Genomic DNA, 22,031 nt, shown 5'->3' on the forward strand with positions numbered 1-22,031 from the left:
GATGGAGCAGCAGGGAGCCAGTCAAGCATCAGCAAGAGGGTTTCACAGTGGGTTCTGATGACCCTAAAGGGCCAGTGTGATAAGAGCAGGGCCACATGGTAAATGCCAAAGGCAGAGCCCCTCTCTGGCCCTAGGCCCCATAGTATTTGGAAAGCAATCATATCCCTTAGTTTAGAGCCCACAGGCAGGACTGGGGTTGGTGGTGGTGGGGGGGCTTCCTTAAAGAGGGCCCCTTGCATTCACGAAGCTGAAGGAAGTTTTGATTTGGTTGAAAAAAAATCCCATTCCTTTTTACGGCCTGGACATAATTGGCTCTTTTCTATTGGCCATCAGTGATGTCATTCGGACCCTCATAAAGAAGGGGAAATCACACCTGTGGACTTGGTGCATAAAATTTCATTGGGCAGCAGTAATAAGCATGGCCAGATGATGTTTGGGCAGTTGAGGAGCTCTGTGCCCAGTGATCCCAGCTGCCTGGAGACCTGGGCACCATAAACCTGCCTGCACGTTCATGCCCGTAGGCTAGTCCAGGGCCCACTGCCAGTGGCTCTTTTCCTGGGATCAGTATCTGGTAGGAACTCACAGCATTCAGGCCCTTTGTGCCAGGGTGACTTTTGCCTTTTTCTTTTCCAAACTGGTGGAACCATGTACCCACAGGTACCCACTGACCCTAGCCTTAGGCTCCTAAGAACCGTGGACCCAGGTGTGACCTTGAGCACTGACCACCATGCTGCCTGCCCCTCTAAAGCCCCAGACCTTGCCTTCCCAGGGACTGCAAAGACTGCATCTATATGATTGATGCCTTGTGTAGTCAGAAGACTTAGATCCCATTTCTAGTTCTGCCCTTGGCTTGTTGTCTGATTAAGCAAATCCTTTTTCTTCTCTGGGCATCAGTTTCCTCTTTTATGAAGGGGTGACAACTACTCTAACCTACCTTCCTCACAGGGTTTCTGTTGGTGCTCTCTAAGCTGGGCTAGGGTTCTGTCATAGAAATGTGTAACTGTCTTCCCACGAGGCACCTGGGAGTTCAAGTTCTGGCATATGGCTCTGTGTCTCTTGTGAAGATGGGCCTGGGTCCTGCTATAACTGTACTGCTTGTGTCTTGAAGTCACATAGCTAGGACCTCCCATTAGCTGGAGGACTCAACAACCTGAATGCCTGTGAGTCTGCAAACAGCATGTGTACCTGCAAGTGACCAGGGCCCCGAGTGAGAATGATGGTCGCGCCTCCCTCTGTTTCAGTCAGCCAGGGGGCCCAGGCAGCACTCTGGATGCTGCTGAGCCGTATCTGAAGCTGAGTCTCCAGCCTGACAATCTGTCTAGTCTGTCCTCAGTGTGACCACTCTGGTATAGGTCCTCCACCAAGAGAAACAGGCAGGATCCTACTGAGCTAGACACTTCCTACCTGGGTAGAGAAGCCTACAGCTGACATCTGCCTTTGAAATCCTGCTGAAGAGGGAGCCTTCCCTCTCCCAGGACCAGCCAGCCAAAAGCACTCCTGGCCTGTGTCAACTAAAAGAATCAGAGGGTGCTGGGCTTGGCTAAGGGAGGGTATGATAGGTGACCCAGGACCCTTGCCTTTTGCTGGCCAGTCCCCTAACCTGCTCCTTTGTAGATTCTGCTGCTTCTGGTGGCCCCCTTCACTCACAGGTCTTAATATGATTTTTCAAAAATAGCTGACCTGAGCAAGCATTTCACAAATACCAAGGATAAGGAACATGAAAGAAAAATTGAAGGGAATAAGAAAATTATCCAGACATTACAGTTCTGCTTCTTAGGCAACCACATTCTAGTTCCTAAAGCTACTTTTCATCTTTCAAAATCTTGCCTCATTTCCTTATAACCTTGGTCCTTGGTTCCCACATGGGGACATCCTACCTGGATACCCCTTCATCATCTTGGCCCCAGCCAGAATTTCCCTCCCAGGAAATTGACTGGTTGTAGTTAGTGTCACTGTGCCACCTGGGTGTTGAGAGGAACCTTCCCTTGGAAAGGTGTCTCAGGTCTTAGAAAAGTAAATCCTTAACTCTACCACCTGAAACATGGGCACTGACTTCCAACTAGTGTCTGTCAAATAATTGAAGAGTAATGGATGGAAGGCTGACTGCCCTAACACTTTCTAGGGTAGAAACAAGTCATTTCGACTGGATTCTTTTTGCCAAGCCTCTTAAAAAAGGAGTTTGTGCTTGTGATCTCCACTTTCTTATCTCTTCTCACTCTTCAACACATCGCCTGCTGCCTTCTGTCCCCACCAGCCCACCGATGCCAAATTCATTGGGTTTTTCTCAGCTCCATCTTGCTTGACCACTCTGGCATTTGACACTAATGACCTGCTTTTTAAGCTCAAAAATCAGTTATAAATATTCCGGAAAGGGTAAACCTGCTTTCATCATCATTTAGGTTGACCACAGGTGATGTGAAGTGGGGTCCAAAGAGCATGTGTGACCTTGGCTATCTGATACCCTGAAAAAGGTCCAGGAGCCTTGCCCTCTGGACATGGCGGTGGGTTGGGTGAGTCCCGACTCATGGTACATTATCTCCTACAGAATTCTCGAAGGAGCTGAGGCTGTGCGACCTGGAGAAGGGAACTCTGAGGAAGCTCCCTAGGCTCTCAGATCTTGGGAGGGTTCTGCAAGGAAGAGATAGAAGTCTCATTCTCTGTAGTTTCTAAAGACATTTCTCAGACTCATGGGTAGAAGTTACAAGGGACAGATTTTAGTTTAGTATTAAGGAAGGATGTTCTGAGAATTGAAGGAGTCTAAAATTAGAGCTGACTGCTGTGTGTAGTAGTGAGTTCCTTGTCTGTGGTGATGGTCTGGTGGGGGTGGCCTGGTTTCATTTTAGCTCAACAAAACTTATGAGACATTAGCCTGGGCCCTCTGCTCATCTCATTCCACAGTCTTCCCAGGTGATCTCGTCTACTCTCATGGCTTTAATTTTACTTAAATTACATTAATGACTTAGCAATTTATATCTCCAGTCCCGACCTGTCTTTAAAACTGGATGTCCATCTGCCTCTTAGACATCGTTCCCACTGCCAAATGTCTCCTAGGCATCTCAGACTCAATAGATGTTGAGCACTTAGCACACGTCAGGTGTATATCTAAAACTGCATTCCCAAACTCATGCCTTCATCCGGTGGGGAGGTAGGGGCGAGGCAGTGGGAGCAGTGTACCCTGGTTTAGGGAGACACTGTATGAAGAAAATTTAAAAACAATAATGAAATTGACTAAATGCTGGTCCGCTTCATCTATTAGATATGCTCTCTGCGCCCCTAACTTTGTCTTTGTATCTGTCTCAGTGAGTAGCATGAAGCGAGCCAAGCCACACACCTCTGAATTGGGTTCTACTGCTTTCTCTCATTGGGCCCCACGTCCCATTTGGTCACCAAGGCTTCCTTTATATCTTTTTCTGTTGCTGGCTCGCTGGCTCGCTGTCTCTTCGGCTACTGTCTAGTCTCCTGGCTACTACTTGGCTTTTTTAGTGTATTGTTTTTGTCGCCCCCAGAACAATCTTTGTAAATCACAACTCTTCTGAGGCTCTCTATTGCCTGTGGCCAAGCTCCTCTTAGCAAGAAAACTCCATGATCTTCCCCAGCTGATATTTCTAGTATCTTCCACCATCCTTCCATGTACCCCAATACTGCAACTTAAGGCTTTTTTTAAAGTATTTATTTTTGGCTGCCTTGGGTCTTCGTTGCTGCGTGTGGGCTTTCTCTAGTTGTGGCGAGCGGGGGCTACTCTTCGTTATGGTGCACGGGCTTCTCACTGCGGTGGCTTCTCTTGTTGCGGAGCACGGGCTCAAGGCGCGCAGGCTTCAGTAGTTGTGGCTCACGGGCTGTAGAGCGCAGACTCAGTAGTTGTGGCACGTGGGCTTAGCTGCTCCGTGGCATGTGGGATCTTCCCGGACCAGGGCTCGAACCTGTGTCCCCTGCATTGGCAGGTGGATTCTTAACCACTGCGCCACCAGGGAAGTCCCAACTTAAGGCTTTTTATCTATTTCTTTTATTATCCATCCATTGAACAAACTGTGAGCCCCTTATGTGCAGGTGTTAAGTCTTACTTTTTGAGGCCTAAGTGACTGACGGTTATTGTAAAACAACAGTAAGTGTTTGGCTGAATGGATTTGTGTGGGCGAAATGGCATCATCAGCTGGAAGGGGAGATAATTTATAAATTATAATTTAAAGAAAAAACAAGAACAGGTTCTTGGTTTAGATTCTGACTTCTTTTTAGCCCTCTGTATGGTCTCTTCTCTATCACAGAAAGCCTATTGCTTGAGACTTAAATGTGAGCTGAAGCCCCTGCCCAACTAACTCTAAATCACATGCTCTTCCTCTCTCTCCTCCTGTCTTACATCTCTGCCTCTCTGTGTAACAAGATGACGACAACATCCTGGTGCACTGGAAAGAACATAGGCTTTGGAGTGAGACAGACCTAGGTTCAGTTCTTGGCACTATCATGTTTTACCTGTGGAATCTTAGGTAACCCCTCTGAATCTTTTCCTCATCTATAATATATACAGATCTACCCACCTCACAGCATCTCTCTGAATTAACGTGAGAATGTAAGTAAGACACTTAGTGTGTTGTAGGCCATCAGAAAGCAGTGCAGCTGATATCATTTTGAATAGAGTCTCCAGGTTCTCACAGTTGGATCTGAGGGCTGCATCTGGAGCCCAGTGTCCAGAGCGCTGGAGGTGGGGTGCCTTTCTTGGGTGGGGTAGGACCCATGGCTAGTGGGTTAGCCTTTGAGGTCACTTTGTCTTATAGACTCTATTGGATTTCCTGTTTTAAGACTCCGTACCTGGGACATGGGTGCTCAACTTGTTCTCTCCTCCCTTTCTTCAGGCTCCCGGGCCAGTGCCAGTACTTGGGCTTGCCAGTGGCAGATTACTTCAAGCAGTGGATTAATCTGAAAAAGGTACTGTGTCTGAGTCCCGCTCCATGCTTCCTCTGGTTCTCCTTTGCCTCAGACCACCCCCCTCTCTTGCTTTCTTTTCTCATTGCTGTTTTCATCTTGTTGTTCTCATCTCTTTTCTTTTCTTCTCTTTTCTTAATACCCTTCCCTAGCTAATGTGTGCTGGAAAGTTGTGGTTATTTCTGGGAGTGGGGAGCTGCTTGGGGGACCAGGCTGCTGGGTGGAGTTTGACACTGCCCTCCTTGGTGTTAACCCAGATGTGCAGAGAAGTCCCGATTAAGGGTAGTTTCCAGGTTCTTGCTTGGTGCTCCACCTCTGGGCTGAGCTGCATTGCCTCTGGGAGGGAGGTGGTCCTAGCTGAGCCTCTGGGAAAGTATCATGAGTGATCATGAGTGTGGCCTCTGAGCCTCCTGACTGGCCCTGGTAACTCCTTCGGGTTGGGAGGCAGAGTTGGTTCAGGCGGGCTTTGGTCCTGTCTAGCCCCAGCCGAGCTTGCTCATGTGAGAAGGGCTGTGGACACTAGAGCCCACTTCCCTTTGAGCATGGGGGAAGAGACTGGCATTCATGTAGCACTAAGCACCTGGGGAGTGGGCGCTGAGGCTGTTGGCCAGGAGGGACCCTGTGTAGCTAGGAAAGTGGGCCTGGCAGAGAATGAATCACCCAGAAAACTGTACTTTCCTAGTATGTGCTGTCCTTCCTAGGTAAGCACAAGAAGGGAGGTGCAGGAATAGACTCTGCAGACCCCTGCTCTGATAGGATCCTGGCTCTAGGAGGCCCAGGCCGCTAGGGAGACTGACTCCTATTAATCCCTGTGATGTAAGGGCAACCGACCTGGGGCAGCCACAGGAACCCCATGCCGTTCAGCGACTCCCAGGAAGCTCAGAAAAGGGAGAACACACCAGAGGTCAGAGTAGTGGCTCCCAGGGGGCTCAGAAAAGGGAGAGGTCGTTGGAGGCTCAGGCTGGTATCATGGGGATTTGGGTCTTGAACTGGGCATTCAAGGGAGGTGGGATTTGGATCTGAGGAGGAGAGGGGACTTCGGGGCAGGGGGAGCAGCATGCCTTTGGTGTGTGTGAGGGCTGGAGCTAAGTGAGCATTTGGAGGAGCAATGGAAGACAATGACCTTGGACTTTATTCCATACGTCTCAGGGTGGCCACTCTCTGTGACAGTGTTTGTGAACTCCTTTGCTTTTCCCTGGTGTACGGGTCCTTTGCCCTCTGGCTTGTCTGTGCTTTGACCCCTCCCCACCTCTCCCGATGATCTCCCTTGCAGCTGAACAACAGCTGCTTACTACCTCCCAGCTTTGGCTGAGGAGGCCAGGCTCTGTCCTGCCTTCAGGCCTTGGCCTATGGCCTTCCCTCTGAAGCGCCCCCAGTCATCTTCATCGGGCTTATTCCCTCTCCTTGACGATTCAGCTCAGGTCTCATCTCCACTGAGAAGCTTTGCAGTCGAACTCTTGCCTTGAGGCTCCTTGACACTCTGGATATCAGTGATCTTTGAGGGTTGAAACTGAGTCCGTGTGTTTCCTTGCAGACGTGTCCATCCGAAGCACAAAGACTGAGTCTGGCTCCTCTCTGTGTCCCCGGTGGCCAGATCAAGGCTAGGTGCAGAGTGTGTGCTCAGTGAACGATTGCTGGCTGGCTGGCTGATCTCTGAGAGCTGGCTCCAGAGAGGCCCTCTCACGCGGGCCTTGGCAGGGCTACGCGTGCGGGTGTGGCCAGGCCTGTGCTCCTGGAAGACGGCGTGCCAGCTGTCAGAGTGCATCTGAGGCTGCTTGCTGGCCTCGGCAAATGCAATGTGAAGGCCCCACCAAGCGAGGCAGGCGCTGACCATGAACAATTGCTCTGTGAAGTTCACTAGACTTTTTGGTGTATGGATGACTCCCTGCCTCTAGCTTCCTTGGCAGAGAGGCGGGAAAGCAGCCGAGCCGTGTGATAACATTGCTACTCGGGACTACCTGGGTGCTGCTGGCAGTGGAGGCTGCTGCCGAGCCTGCTCAGCTTGCGTGTCTGCCAGACTGTGCTGAGCCATGGAGCGGAGAGTGGGTACCAGGGGAAACTGAGGACTCCGTCATCGCCTCTTGGGAGGTCGACTGAGCAGGTCTAAGAAAAACCAGGGGTCTCACCCCTTCCTCTCTGCCCTACAGCCACATCGTGTTCCAGCTGTGCTTAAGGGTCCAGAAGGAAAGATGACCGAACTCCAGTCCTTGCCAGCAGCCATGCAAGACAGGGAGGCTGCAGGGCCCCAGAGGTCCAGGCACATGGCAATCTTTCTGATCTTTATACTGCATGACTTAGTGCAGGCTGCACAAAGATTCCTGCACCCTTAAAAAGAGCAATGATGAAAGCTAAGCCGGAGAGGCCATTGCCAGGGTTGTGGGAGTACCATGTAAAAGCCTCACTCCTGCCTTCTGTCCCCAGGTGGGACCCAGGCCCTGGCTGTCTGCAGACTCCTCTCCCATCCTTGATCTTACTTTGTCCTACCCCCTTCCCTTCCTCTCCTCTCCTCAACCCCCCAGCAGGGCTTTGCCCCATGAAAAGAATGGGGAGTGTCCTGGTCTGCTTGGCCGCCTAGACGTGCTGAGTGAGCACCTGGGACTGAGGTCACAGTCTGCACTGACTGACTAAGGCCTCCAGTCTGAGAAGAGGCAGAATGTTATCTTTCAGCTGCCCTCTCCTGTCCAGAGGCGGTGTGGGCTGCGTCAGGGAAGGACAACTTTTCTAGGGCCAGGTTTCCACGTCGCCTGTCTCCACCTACTTTCCCTGTAGCAGAGAGGAGCAAGCCGGTGTTTGCTGACATTTGGAATGTCATTGAATGATCTATACTCTTATTGAACTGTCAGCCTAGAGAGGACTTGGGGCCCTGCTTCCAGCAGCCTCCAGGAGGTCAGAGCTGTCACTGAGGGGCCAGAAGAGTGTACACACACACACACACACACACACACACACACACACACAAATATACACATGTACTCATGTGAATGAATACACTTAAGCGAGCATACCCAAAATTGTATGTATGTATCCATACTTGCATATATGTGTATACACATATTCATCTGCAGAAATATCTGAAAATATACACAGACACATATGTGTTTATATATACATATTCATAAAATGTAAGGGTACATGCACATATATAAACATACACATCTGCATCAATAAGCAAAATATTTTTGAGCACCTTCTGTGTTCCAGGTACTGTGCTGGGCCCTGGGGATATAACAGAAGAGATGGATGTTAAACAAACAATTTCAATTGTGTTGTAACACTAAAAAGTTCAGAGTCATGGAATCACATCACAAGGGGACCTGACTTAGTGGGGTGGAGGAAGGAAGGGAGTCTAAGCTGAGACCTGGGGGATGAGCAGGAATTGGCTAAGCAGAAAACCACAAGTGGCAAGGCCCTGGGGTGAAGAGAAGCCTGGCAGCGTCATGAAACTAGAATGTAAGTTCCATGAAGGCCAAAGAACTTTTGTCTCTTCTGTTTACTCTTCTGTCTTCATCACTTTGGATAGTTCCTGGCACACAGTAGATGTTTAATCATTATTTGTTGAATGAATGACTACCTGAAGCACAGTGACAGTGGGGAAGAGAGAAGGCTGACATAAGATGAAACTGGAGGGGAGTCTGTAGACCAGACTTTAGATTTTGATCTTTATCCTTAGGGTGAGGGGAAGCAATTAAAAGGTATTGAACATAGGAGAGCATCATCTGATTTGCATTTTGAAAAAAGTCTCTCTGGCTGCAGTGTAGAGAGAGCTAGGAGTAGATATAGGGGACCAGTACTGGTTTTTCTTAATGGGGCTATAGTTGGCATGTTGGGATGGGGCACATCATCACATGGGCAACATCACTGAACTCGCAGCATCCCCAGTCCCTGTTCATTGAAGCCAGTAGTGCACCTCTCCAAGTCACTGTGACAACTAAAAATGCCACCTCCCCCTCGACAGACACATACTTTTCCGGTGGCCTGGATGGTGCAGGAGTGGGGAGGTACCGTCCCTGGTTGAGAACCAGAGAATTGGACCATTCCAAGTGAAAGATGATAGCTACCGGGATTAAATTGTTAGCAGTGGAAATGCAGAGAAATGGACTGAATCTGGAGTGTTAAATGGTACAGTCAGTCTGCTGTGATGCAACATATACCTCCCCCCAGATCACCGTGCTATGGAAAGTTGTGCAATAAAAATGGGGTTAGGTGCACAGTACTCAGAAACTTCATCAGCGACACATGAGAAAAGTTGGGAATCTAATAAAATAAAAATTATGGGTAGCATGATTTTACATGTATTAAATGGTTAAGAAATACATAAATGCTACGATAAATATGGCATTTTACCTTGAAAAAAACTTGAAGTTTGCTTGTGGAAATGGGCATGAGAAGGGTTGTAGCTTGTGAGTTATTGTAAAGTGGCGGAAAGAGAATTCTCTGAAATCAGAGATTGTAATCAGATGGTTGTGTCTTGTAGCACATGTGGTGATCCAGGTAGCTGGTATATGTTTGAGGTGTGCGCATGTGTCATTTTGTTTATTCGTACACAGCTCTGTTCAGCTGGGTGTAACTTCCTGTGTTTATCTTGTACTGCTTAAGGACAAAGTCTCACACAAATGCACAATGTGCGTTATGCTAAATCGTTCCCTAATACTTCAGTTGCGCTGGAACAAATTTGCTCTTTCAAAATGAGTGTTACAGCAGAATTGACTGTACAATAGATGGGAAATGGTGACTGATTGGCTGTGAGGGTTGAGGATGAAGGCGGAGACCATCATGACTCCCAAGGTTTATGATGTGAGCAACTGGGAGAGTTGGAATGCATTTACTGAGATAATAGAAGGAGGAGAAGTTTGGGGATTGGAAGAGAAGGTGAATTCAGTGTGGGACATGTTGAGTTTAGATGCCTTTGAGACATTCTTGTGAAGCTGTTGAGAACGTATTTGAATATATAGGTCTGGGGCTCAGGGATAAGGTCAGGATAAGAGATACAGATTAGGGGGCATTATTGGTATGTGAATGATAATTGAAGCCATGGGAATGGAGTGAATAAGATGAGAAGAAAAGAGAGCCTAGGACAGAACACTGGGAAACACCAATGTTTGATACATAGAGGAGGAAGAGTCAGAACTAGAGAAGGAGGAGGAGTGGTCACTAGTAGTAATAGTAATATTTCTTATTTAATGATTGCATTTAGTGTGCTACACCTGTTGTGTCCAATATAGTTGCCACTAGCCACCTGTAGCAATAGAGTGCTTGAAATGTAGCTGATATGACTGACGAACAAATTCTAAATTTTATTTAATTTTAATTAATTTAAATGTAAGTTAAAAACTTACAAGAAGAACTTTTCAGTATATTTAGAACACACTGGATTGGTAAATCTGCATTTTCAACTGTTAATTGTTTAAAGTCTCAATACAGATAAGGTATCTCTGATGAAGATTTAACATCTCAATTGAGATGTGTCATAAGTGTAAATTACACACTTAATATGAAAAAATACAAAATACCTCATTAATAATTTTTTTATACTGAGTCCCTATTGAGATGGTAATCTTTGGATATACCAAATTAAATAAAACATATTCTTAAAATTAATTTCATCTGTTTCTTTTTTACTTGAGCTGGGCATTCAATTCATAAATTGCTTATGTGGCTCACGTTATGTTTGCATTGGACAGTGCTGTGCCAGACACTGCACTCATTATCTAACGCATTATCTAATCTTCACAGCCCTGCACAGTAGTTACTATTATTTTTTGCATTTTAAGGTTGAGAAAACTGAGGCACAGGGTGATGATGAAATTTGCTCAGTGTCTTACTTTGGTACATGGCAGAGCTAGAACTTAAATTTAGTTTTGCCTGACTCTGTGCTCAAGAGAGTAAACAGTAAAAAAGAGAGGGTAAAAAAAAATGGTAGAAGAAGAGGTAGACCAGGAGAGTGTGATGCCATAGACACCAAGAGTGTCTTCCAAAGAAAAGGACTGGTCTGCTCAGAGGGAGCCACATAACGTAAAGACTGAAATATGAGTGCCAGACCTGGGCTCAGGGACCTTGGTGACTCTGGTAAAACCTCTTGATGGCATGATAGGGATAGGAGCCAAGTTGGAGTGAATTGGGGAGTAAATGAGGAGACAGAGAAATTTAAACTTTTTCAGAAATGTGGTTTTGAAGGAGAGAGAAAGGGTAAGGGCTGTGGTGGGGCAGCTGTGTAGTTGAGGCAGGTTTTGTGTTTTAAGGTGAAAGATATACGTGCTCGTTTGTATATTAGACAAGGAAGTGTCGAAATATAGGAGTGAGAGAGGTCTCTGAGAAGGTGACAGGAGATGGTATGGAAAACTCAGGTTCTTGACACTGGCTGTCTTCAGGAGGACGGTCCCCTCTTCTGTCATTATGGGGTAAGGAGAGGAAGATGGATGCAGACAGATGCAGGTAGGCTTGTGCACTTGGTGATGACAAGTAGTAGTTCCCATACGAGGCTTTTGTTTTTCTCTGTGAAGTAGATCAGTCATTTGCTGATAACTAATAGGGGAGGGCTGGGAAGGTTTGCAGAAAGTGGAAAAGGATTGCTGTAGTTTTAGTAAAGAATAGCAATATGAGCTTACTTGAGAAGTATAGTCGGATTTCTAGGCAGTGGTGCGGGTCCAGTTGATGTTGGTGACATTAATTCACAGTGGAACCTCTCTGTTCAGTCGTGTGGCTTTCCTTTAGCAAAGCTCAGCTGCCTGGCTGTGGGCATGCAGAAAGCAGACATTTAGATTCATACACAGTAGAGATTTTCCCAAGGGGCGTGATGAAAGGAACAAAGGAGTTGAAGATATTGTCAAGACAGTGGTTGCCAAGATGGACTGTGGGATTTAAGCTGGATGTTGAGGGAAATGAAGACAGCAGGGGGCCTGACGGATATGGAAAAAGTAGATAGGTCCCAGTAAGATGGGGAACAGGTATGCCGGCTATAGCTGAGCATGCCAGATGAAAGGATAAGAGATTATGGTTGGAAAGTAGCATATCTGAATTAGTGATTTCAGAGATGGGGCAGTTCTAAGTGTTGGCAGGCTCCAAGGTGTGCCCATGGGGGTGGGTAGCTAAGATTAGGTGGAAGAGAATGTTAGGGTAAATAAGAGGTCAAGAAATGGGTAGGTCCAAAAGGATGTGAGTATGTGGATATACACATGCACACATAGTATGTATATATTCACTGCATACGCAGGACACATAGGTATAAATGTATGTATAAATGCATGCCTCCACATACACGATTCACGGACAGTCAGACCAAGCCATGCAAGTACGTGCACATACACTCACAAATGGTCTGGAATTCCCTCTGGTGTCTGGGCCTGTTTGGATGGGCTTTTGGGGAAGCAGGCAGGCAGCAGCCTTTGGAGGATTCTGAGTCAGTCCTGGCAGACAGGGCTCAGCCAGTCATGCTCAGAAGTTGTAGGGTTGGAGGTCACCTAGAATTTGACAGACCCAGATGAACCAGGGTGTGAAGATTGCTGTTCCACTTTTCCTCTGCCATCTGTGCTATATGCCCTGCTACAATATCTGCGTGCCCTGAAGGGGATGATGGGGTTGGGACCAGCTGTGAAAGAGGGAGAGGAGACCTTCTTGGGTCCCTCCAAGAAGCATTTCTGTCTCCCCCTCCCCTGGGAGCAGACAGCAGGAGAAACTGCTGAAGGGAGGGTTGGTGTCTACGACTGAGTACGACTTTTCCTGACCTTGGAGCGTTCAGAGTCCCAATCAGCGCAGTAATAAATTAAGGGCTTATGGAGGAATAAATTCTCGGCCTTAATGAAGTTCTTTGCTGGGGGCCATAGACAGGTCAGCAGGTCGGGATGGTGCAGATTGGAGGCTCCAGCGAGTGGGCTGAGCTAGCTGGGAAGCCGTCTGGACTGAAAGGGTCTGGAACTCTGCTGGTCAGGTCACTCTTTTGGAGCTGTGGGGATAGAGCTGCTCAAGTGATAGGCAGCCTGACAGAGGCTGGGACTCTTCCTACAGTGGTGGCTGCATGGTGCCTGCCGCAGAGCCCCTTGATTGGGGCTATTTGGAAAAAACAAGAACAAAACAAAAATGAAAACCAAGAGAGGTTTGAAGATGTAGGGGCCCTGCCAGGTGTTTGTTTTGTGTTATTTTGGAGGGAGGAGGGCTTGCACTGAGACAGATGCTTCTGGACCACTCAGTGGTCAGGACGAGACTGGGGCTGTGGCGCAGGTCTTTGGCATCAACCAAAGTACAGAGCGTTGTCCGTGGGGCAGTGGGCACGTGGGCTGCCATCTTGAGGGGAGCCAGCTCTGAGGCCAGGTAGATGAGAGCCTCTAACTGTCTTTGGGAAGAAATATGTGCAAAGAGAACAGGACACAAAAGCACCAGGTATAAATGTGGGAGAGGCAGAGGCACAGGCACCGGACAAGGAGAGGCCGAGTGGGAGAGCAGCCCTGAGGGTTTGCCGCTGGATTTGATGCTGAAGCCCTGGGAGGGGCCAGCTTGGGGGCTGGAGGCTTTGGATTGAAGAGCTGAAACTAGAACCTGGGCCTCAAGACTCCACATCCTGAGCTCTTTCTCCTTTCATCCCATCCTCTGTAACATCTGCCCTTGGGAATGAGCTCTTGGGACGTAGTCCAGAGGTAGCAGAGGGACCAGTGCTATATTTGGAGTCGGGGCAGCTGGAGCTAGAGAGACTGTCTTCTTTCTTCTCATCTCCCTGCCCCCATGGTGTAGTGCCCTGCCTGGGCTTTTCCTTTAAATATGTCTTACAGCTATCTGAACTCTGAAATTTCTTTCACTCCTTCCCTCGCCTTGTTAACATGTGTTGCCTTTGGGGTAATCAGGGAAAAAATATTATGTCCTTTTACAATTACCGGGTTTTGGAATATTAAAATGTCTCGCTGCATCGGCACTGTTATTTTGATTGGTATTCTAACCTTTGACTAGCCCATAAAGCGTGCCGCTCCTGAAGCCAATATTGCAGGACTGAAATTTAATTCCGAAATGATTCCAGATAATAGGGAGACAGATAATATATGCATGAAGGATATTATGTTTGGACTAACTGCAGCAGGGCCAGGGCTGGGAAGCTGAATAATAGCCCAGAGTGAGTTATAATCTGTGGGACAGAAATGCCTTACTGTCAGGGCCAGGAGAGGAACTCTTAAATCAAAGGCACAGGAAAGGGTGTGATTCAGTGTGCTTGTTTTGACAGGAACAGCACCGGAGCCAAGAGGGTAGGTGTGGGAGGCTGTGGCCCATCCTTCCTCTTGAGCACGGTACCCAAGGCCTGGAGGATCTAGCTCATTGCAGCATCCCTATCTTCATATCTCCTGTCTCTCTAACATTCCAGCCATATCAAACTTCTTGCTGCTCTTCAAATAGACAGGGCACTTTCACTTCCCTTTGCTCATTCTGTTCCCTTTGCTTACCTCACCTTTCCCCTTTTAATGTGTTGGAAAAACTCCTGTTCATCCTTCAAAACCCTCTTCTGTGAAGCCCTCTCTGGTGTTCCCCCACTTCTGGTAGACATAGTTAATCACTTCCTTAGTATGGCTTCAGTACTTTGTAATGAGTATATCATGTGGTCTTGTAATCATCTGCTTACATGTTTGTGCTTCCTACTAGACTGTGAGCTCCTTGAGGCCTGCTTACCACCCATCTCTGTATGTCCTGTGCTAAGCACTGGGCCTGGCACACACCGGGTATCAACAAGCATTCACTGAACCCATGCTGAGTATAAGGCTGGACTAATGAGCTCCAGAGTCCAGATGCCTATTTCCCTACCAGATTTCCCAGAAAAATAGACTTAGAGAAGGTAAGTAATTTGTCTAAGGGCACATAGCCAGGAAGAGGTAAAGCTAGGATTTGAAACCACATAGGTGTTCTTTTCCCCAGACCATGTATCCTAGGCAGGTGGACTGGGAAGGAGTTGGAGGCCAGGATAGGAAAGACAGGAACTCACTTCCCTGACCCCTTCCTTCCTTCCTTCCTTCCACAGCTCAGGACTTGGGTCCTCTTTGCTGGAGACTGCATTACTTCTTATTCATGGGACTCAAGACCTGGAAAGGATTGTGCCTCCTGTTCCTGCTAATGACCTTTAGACAGTTATTCCACACAAAAGGCACTTCTCTATTGTGAGTTTGTGACTAAGGATCAGGAAGGTACCTTGAGAAAGGTACTAAGTGTGGTTTTGGAGAGCTCTTAGGGAGGTAGGCAGACAGCACATGGAGCTCTTAGTAATATCAGAAAACTTATCAGACATTCCCTTCCCCCTTGAGCACTTGGTGGAACTTATATTTTGTGTGTATAGTGATGAAAGTACATAATAAAAAAAGCTACAATGAATTTGATTGGCTTTTAAATGAACTTGTATTTTCTTAATTACAATACTAGCTGCATAATCCTAGACAAATGGTATGGCTGTATGTGACACTTCCCCTTCACTTAGTCTTCAGATGATGCTTGATGTGATATGGCCCTGGGGATGTGGCTCACAGGCTAGAGACCACTGGTGCAAGAGAAAGAGTTTTGGAGCCAGATGAGTCTGGCTCAAACGTATGATACTGCTACCAACTAGCTGTGTGATCTGGGGCAAGTTCCTTAACCTCTCTGAACCTATAAAAGGTGCCAATATCTGACACATAGACTCTGAAGTCCAGTAGGCTTGATTTAGAATCTTGATTCTGCACTTACTAGCTGTGATGTTTTAGGAAATTCACTTAACTTCTTTCAGCCTCAGTATCAACCTCTGTAAAACAGGAAAAAGAGTACCCACTCCGAGAGTTGTCCTGGGCATGAAGTGACAGCACTGTGCCTCTGCTGCTCCCTTGTCCTTGCGCTGACCACTGGAGACAAGACGACTAGGCTACAAGGGGAAAGGAGACAGGAGCTCAAGATAGACATATAAGCCTTTGTGGGCAGGAGCTAGGAAAAGGGGGTTCCTCCAGCAGAATGCAAGTGAGCACCAGGGAGGAGGAGCCAAATGCCACCCCTGGACTAGCTTACCCTCAGCCGACACTGAGGAACAGAGCCCATCCTCTCACGTCCTAGATTCCTGCCGCCATCAGCGTGCCTGGCTGTCCAATAGCGTATGGAGTCACCCTCACCTTCGGGCAGTTCCTGGCTCTGCCACCTCGCTGCGTTATGACCTTGGACAAGCCACTTACCTTCTCAGAACCCCAGTTTCCTCGTTTGTAAAGTAGAGATAATTAATAATAATAAACAGGTGCTGCTGTAAATGCCTTTTTATAAATTAGCTCAATCCTAAACAACTCTGAGATAAGTACTATTATTAGCCAACTTACAGATGAGGAAACTAAGGTACAGAGGCTAAGTACCTTCCACAAGGTTCAAGAGCTAGTGAGTGGTGGAGTTACGCGCCTGAATCTAGGGACCATGCCTGTAACTGATTTGCCCTGTTGCCTCCAGGGCAAAGGAGGAGTCATTTCACCTGGGGTGTGGGAGAGACAGTCAACAAAGTTTCACTGAGGAAACTGTTGAGGTGAGCCTTCGAAGATGAGGGAGTTTTTAGGAGTCGAATGGAAAGGGCATTCCAGGCAGAGGGAGCCGTGTGAACAAAGGCCTGGAGGGGAAGGAGCTTGTTGCATTGGGAAACTACAAACAGTAGTTTTCAGGTTTTGTAAGCTACTGATGTGGTCCAGCCGTGTGTATGCCTTTTAGCGGAGGAAAAGCAGAGAAAGCAAAAGCAAGTGAGCGTGGTAAAGAGCCATTTCCTGATGTCTAGGGTGGAGCCAACCTAAGCTGCCTTCTAAGAATGGGGCAGTGCCTCCAGAAAACTGCCATGTTTATGTCCAGGTGAGGGAAGGAAGAGCCTGTGGGCCTGGTGGATAGCAGGGAGGGAAAGAGGCCACCATGACCTGTAGCATTATTGTCTGTGGACAGTCTGAGAATACTTGGCCAGAAGACCTCAGTATCCTTACAGTAACATGTAGGAAATTACAGAGTGAAGGTCCTGTTTGTCACGCTTTTAGAAAAGTGCTGGTACTTGGTGTGGGGGTGGGTGGTCTGGCACCGCCTCAGCCGGGGAGAGATGCTGCCTTGCTCTGTATCCCTGGTGAGTGTGGCCACAAGGGGGAGGGGAGCGGGTGAGGAATCAGCTCAAGGCAGCTGGGATTCTTTCTTCCTCGGTGAGGTTCCCTGCAGCTGCTACAAAATCGACCTCTACCCTGGAGTTGCCTGCAGTGCCCTCCGTGGCAGGTCTTTACAGCGAGACCCGCCCTGGGTCTGTGTGCCTCTCGCTGGCTGCTGTTCAGAGTCTGTGTCCTGTCAAATGACACAACCTCTTCATCCTGGTCCCACCATGAGCTGCCTCTGTCTTTCTCTTGTGTCCTTGAGGAAGTGAATTCTGAGCTCGCTCTGGAGCAGGGGAGAGTGCTTCTTCTGTCCTGGGTGTGTTTGGAGCCTGGATTTAAGCCTCAGCATCCAGACTGCAGAGCCCATACTCTCACCCTCGGGCCAGGGGCTAGGGGCCAGGGGCTAGGGCCCAGCGGCCCATGGTCCGTGCCTTTTGGTTATTTTGTGGCCTGGTCTCTCCCTGTGCAGGACAATAAGCCACTTGAGGAAAGGGACCAGATTTGCTGCTTCTCTGAATCCACAGAACGAGGCAAGCAGAGGGGACCTCAAGAGGCTCTTAGAGGCATAGATACTATAGAAGAGCTGAGGGCAGTGTAGGGAAGAGGTGGACTTATCAGCGTTCAGTGTGAAGTCTGAGGGAGCCGAGGGAACCCTTAGTTACTCTGCCTTCTCCCAGGTTCTGTTTTGTTTTGTTTTTTTCTTTCTTCCCTTTTTTTTTTTCTTTAAGTTGTTGTTGTTGCTACTCTGGACCCTGGAAACTGGGAGGAGTTACAGAAAAGGAGAGAAAAGGGCAAAGGGCCTCCTTGAAGGGAGGAGGTACAGCCCTGCCTCCCATCTCGCACATTCCATGCAGACCACTCTGGAAAGGCAGGTTTGACCATGTCTGTAGGTATCAGCAATAGAGCACCAACATATTGAGCCCCAGCTGGGGTCAACTTCTATGCTAGGCGCTTTCCACACATTATTACCATGTTTAGTCCTCGCAGCTACTCAGCAAGGCAAGGGCTATTGTCCCTATTTTATGGGTGCTGAAATAGAGACTCAGAGGCATTAAGAAGCTTGCCCAAGGCCACATGACCAGGATGTAAATCCAGGTTCTCGCCTTCCATGGCTTCCTTCTTGTCACTTGTCCCATAGCAGATACTACCTGAAGGCAGTTCCTCTGGTCTGGCCTGGGCTGGCGGCCTGGGCAAACACACACCGGCCATTACTAGTTGTATGGCCAGGGAGGCAGTGGTTGGGGAAGGACAGGGATTGGCCTCATGCTCCAGTTCTCTTGGGAGTGACATCTATTTAATGGGAATCTGTCTGTGTGTAAGAGAGTGCGCCCATGTGAACATGCATGTCTATATGTGTTTAAAGATGTGTATCTCGTATCTCTCCCTGCGGGGAGGCTTGTGTCTGTGCATACTCAGGTGTGTGCATGTGCCCACACATGGGAATATGGGGAGGGTGTAGGTGTGGGCTCTGTGGTCTGACTCCACCTGGAGGTGTGCAGATGCGGGCCTTGTCTCTAGAGGACAGCATGGTACAATACAAAGAACCCTGGACTGAACTTGAAGCTGGAAGATAAAGGCATGGGCTCTGGTGTTGGGTCACTTGCCCTTTCTAAGGCCTCAGTTTCCTCATCTAACAAATAAGGAAGTTGAGTGAGGTGATCTTTCTTGTGGTCTCTTCTGCCTTTGCCATTCTGAGATCATTCGTTGTACCTGAGGTTTCCTCTTTCTGCTCCCAGCAAAATGTGTGATGGATGCAAGGAAGGAAAGAGAAGTCCCTCTTTGACCCTTACTTATTTTGATCTCTAGCCTTGGGGCTACCCCTTTACCGCATTGGGAAAAGTTGCGGGTCCAGGGAAGGCAAGGCATTGCCTGGCATCAAGTTAGGAGAGCTGGGGGCTCAGGTGTTGGGGAGGAGTTTGGACAGATGGTGTCTGTCACAGTTTGGGGTGACCTGGACTGGAGCTGAATGCCATTGAGGCTTTGGGCTTTTCCATAAGAATATGGGCTGAGGAGAAGCTTGCTTCTACAGGGGGTGAAGGGGGGTCCTCTCAGTACCCTAAAGGTGGGGCGCAGCCCAGGCCCTTGCTCTGACCTTTGACCCCCTTGTTGATTGTCTTGGCAGACATGGAGTGACGGCCAGATAGAGACCAGGAAAAGTAGCTGGATGTGTGTTCACATTGATGTGGGACTGTGCTGGGTCAACCAAGGTCTTTCTGTGAGCTCACCTGGCCTGCAGTCAGCTCTCTTGAGGGAAGAGTGTTTTAGGGTTGAGTGCTTTAATTTTTCCTGGCTGACTCCTCAGAGCTGATCTGGTGGCTCCTAGAGATGGGATCTTTTGTCTCAGTCTTCAAGTGGGGTTGGAGCAGGGTTTTGTCTATTCTGTTCCATTAATTAGCCATCAGTTCCCTGAAACTTTGAATTTGGCTGGGTCACTAGAGGAGGAATGGGCCTTGTGTGGACTCACAGTGCAGCTGCCTCAGCACTGGTGAGGGCTTCTCTCTCTGTTGGTTGGGCTTAGGTCAGCCTGGACCTAGGCCCCAGGTAGCAAGTGACCTGTGCTCTGCCTGGGCCAGCACATCTCAGTTAACATCTCACTTAACACCATTCCTCAACAAAGCCCTGTGCATCAGGGCATGTAGACTTGGAGATGAATCAGGTCTGGTCTCCACCTGTACAGAGCTCCCCATCTGGCAAGGAAGATGGGTGGGTCAAGGTAGATGGGGAAAAATACAGTAGAGGTAATAAGTGCGGTGATAGGAATATGTGTACGGTATGTGTGAGTGTATTTTTAAAAAATAATTTATTTCGAATTTGCCTCTGTACTGAGTTGGAATTTACAAGAGAAAGAGTCAGTGTAATCATGACCATATGCTCATGTGTCCCCTTGCCTGTGCAACTCGGTAAGCTCAGGGCTACCTGGATGAGTGAGCCCCTGCTGCAGCCAGGCCTGTGACCTCTTCAAGGGCATTAAAGCAGGGCCCTTGAGAGACCCTCGGCTACCCTACTTGGAAAAGAGGAGTGGCCTTCCTGGGGAGATGAGGTCCAGGCTAGCTGCTCAGGAAGTGCTGTGTGTGGGTGTGGGCAGGTGTGCTTGTGAGCGTGCACAGGCATGAGCCCAAGTGTGCATATGGCAGCAGCCAGTGGTCTGTCCTCAGCCCCACAACCAGGTCTTAACTGTGCTAGGCTTGGGCTTGGCCCCTACTTGTCTGCAAGCAGCGGGGCAGGCTGCAGGCAGATCCCAGGGCAGCCCTGAGGCCTCCCCAGTGGTGTGTTTGCTGTGCCTAATTACCCGGCAGTTGTTTAACTATGCAAGCTGCATGCCTGCCTTTATTGCGCTGTGATTGCCGAGCTGCCTATGGGGAGTGTCATAAAAAGATATAAAATGCCCATTATCTGTCTGACGCCCTCCTCCTGGACTGTGGGTGTTTGTGTTTTATTTTATATTTATGGCTCGAGGGAAGCTCTGCAGGAAGGAGAGGGAGGGAAGGAAAGGGAGGGGAGGGGAGGCCTACAGGAATTGGGGGCTGAGAGACTGAGGAGCCCCCTTCTTACTGTGGTCAGCCATGAGCTGAAGGGCCCTGCCGACCAGAGGGGAGATGTGGAAATGGCAGCTGTCCAGGGTCAAGACAGGGTGCTCAGGAGATAAGGCCCAGATCTTCCCCTCCTCCTCCACCTGCAAGTCCTGAGTCTCTGTTTCCACCCTACCTGTGCTAGGTTCCCTGCGTGGAGGCCTGGTCCAGGGCAGTCTGCAGAGGGTTCTGAGAATGCGCTGTGGGAACAGTCTGATCCCTGCTCAGTTCTTTACTGGCTTTGATGACTTGGATCGCCTCCTGGCGCACCATGGCTGGCTTTGGGACAAACACCGTGGACACCACCCCCTGCTCCTGAAGCCTTCCACCCCTACAGCTTCAGCTTCCCTTTTCTCGCCAACCACAGTGAAGTGTTCAGGCTACTCCTCTCCAAGATTCACTGGCTCTTAGGGAAACCTCCTAGACCAGGACAGGGAAGGGAATTAATATTGATTTCAGCACCTGCCCTGTGCCAAACAGAACCTGTGTAAGTCGCTGAGGCAGAGATCAGAGATCAGACAGGGGCCCTACCGTTGAAGAGCTCACACTATGTAACCAGAGTGCCAGCTTCACAGTAGATGTTCAATAAACATTTGTCAAATGGGATTGAATTCAACATAGCCATTCATTCATTCATTTTATTTTCATTCAGTAAATGGCTATTGAGCACCTACTGGGCCAGGCAGTCTGCCAAGCAATGGGGATAAAATAGTGAGCAAAATAGCAAAATCCCAACCCTTGTTAGTTATTTGAGTTTATTGGAAGAGGAATTTAAGGATTTTAAATCCTGGATATCTGACTCCAAAACCATGTCCTTGCAACTGTGGCGTGTTATTTCCCATACATGAACCATCAAACCCCAAGCTATCCTGTACTGATCATCTAACTTCTCTGCTTGAAAAATCTTGATGTCTACTGAATGAAGTACAAGCTCTCTGGCCTGTCCTTTGAGACCCCCAAAGTACCTCTCCAACTATACCAAGATAGCCTGTGTGACTGTCCACTTCCAGACCTTATTCACATTGGTTCCATTTGCATGGAATGTCCTTTGCTTTATTCCTGCCCAGTGAGCTCCTGCTTATCCTTCAAGACCTAACTCCTTTATGTCCCCTGTGAAGACTTTCCCCCTTTCCCACTGGGAACTTCCTCTCTCTTCAGACACCTGTGTCAAGTGCCTGCAGAGCATGCCGGCACCGTGCTAGAGCTTTCCCTGGCTCTGTTCACTGCTGTTGAGCCTGCACTTCTTCTGTCATACTGTATGTGTAAAAAAAGCTTTACTGAGATATAATTCACACACCATACAATTCACCCATTTAAAGTGTTTCAATTCATTGTTTCTTGGTATCTTTACAGGGTTGTGCAACCATCATCACCATCTAAGTTTAGAACATTTTTGTTACCCCTAAAACACAGCAGTCACTTCCCATTTCCCCTCAAACACCCCAGCCCTAAACAACCACTA

At 48.4% G+C, this 22,031-nt stretch overlaps 1 protein-coding gene across 15 annotated transcripts in view; it reads left to right on the forward strand.

Annotated features, from left to right (window-relative positions):
• Positions 1 to 22,031, forward strand: part of ERI3 (ERI1 exoribonuclease family member 3) — a 128,173-nt gene that overhangs the window by 62,285 nt on the left and 43,857 nt on the right. For 13 of the 15 annotated variants that reach the window (XM_082365508.1, XM_082365512.1, XM_082365505.1 and 10 more), the window contains one exon: positions 4,848 to 4,920. The exons of the other annotated variants lie outside the window; for them this stretch is intronic. In XM_082365508.1, coding sequence (XP_082221634.1) covers positions 4,848 to 4,920 — 73 coding nt within the window. The remainder of the gene's footprint in view (positions 1 to 4,847; positions 4,921 to 22,031) is intronic. 15 annotated transcript variants of the gene reach the window in all.

The sequence above is a fragment of the Balaenoptera borealis genome (assembly GCF_965194805.1).
Source record: "Balaenoptera borealis genome assembly, chromosome: 1".
Classification (NCBI taxonomy): Eukaryota; Metazoa; Chordata; class Mammalia; order Artiodactyla; family Balaenopteridae; genus Balaenoptera; species Balaenoptera borealis.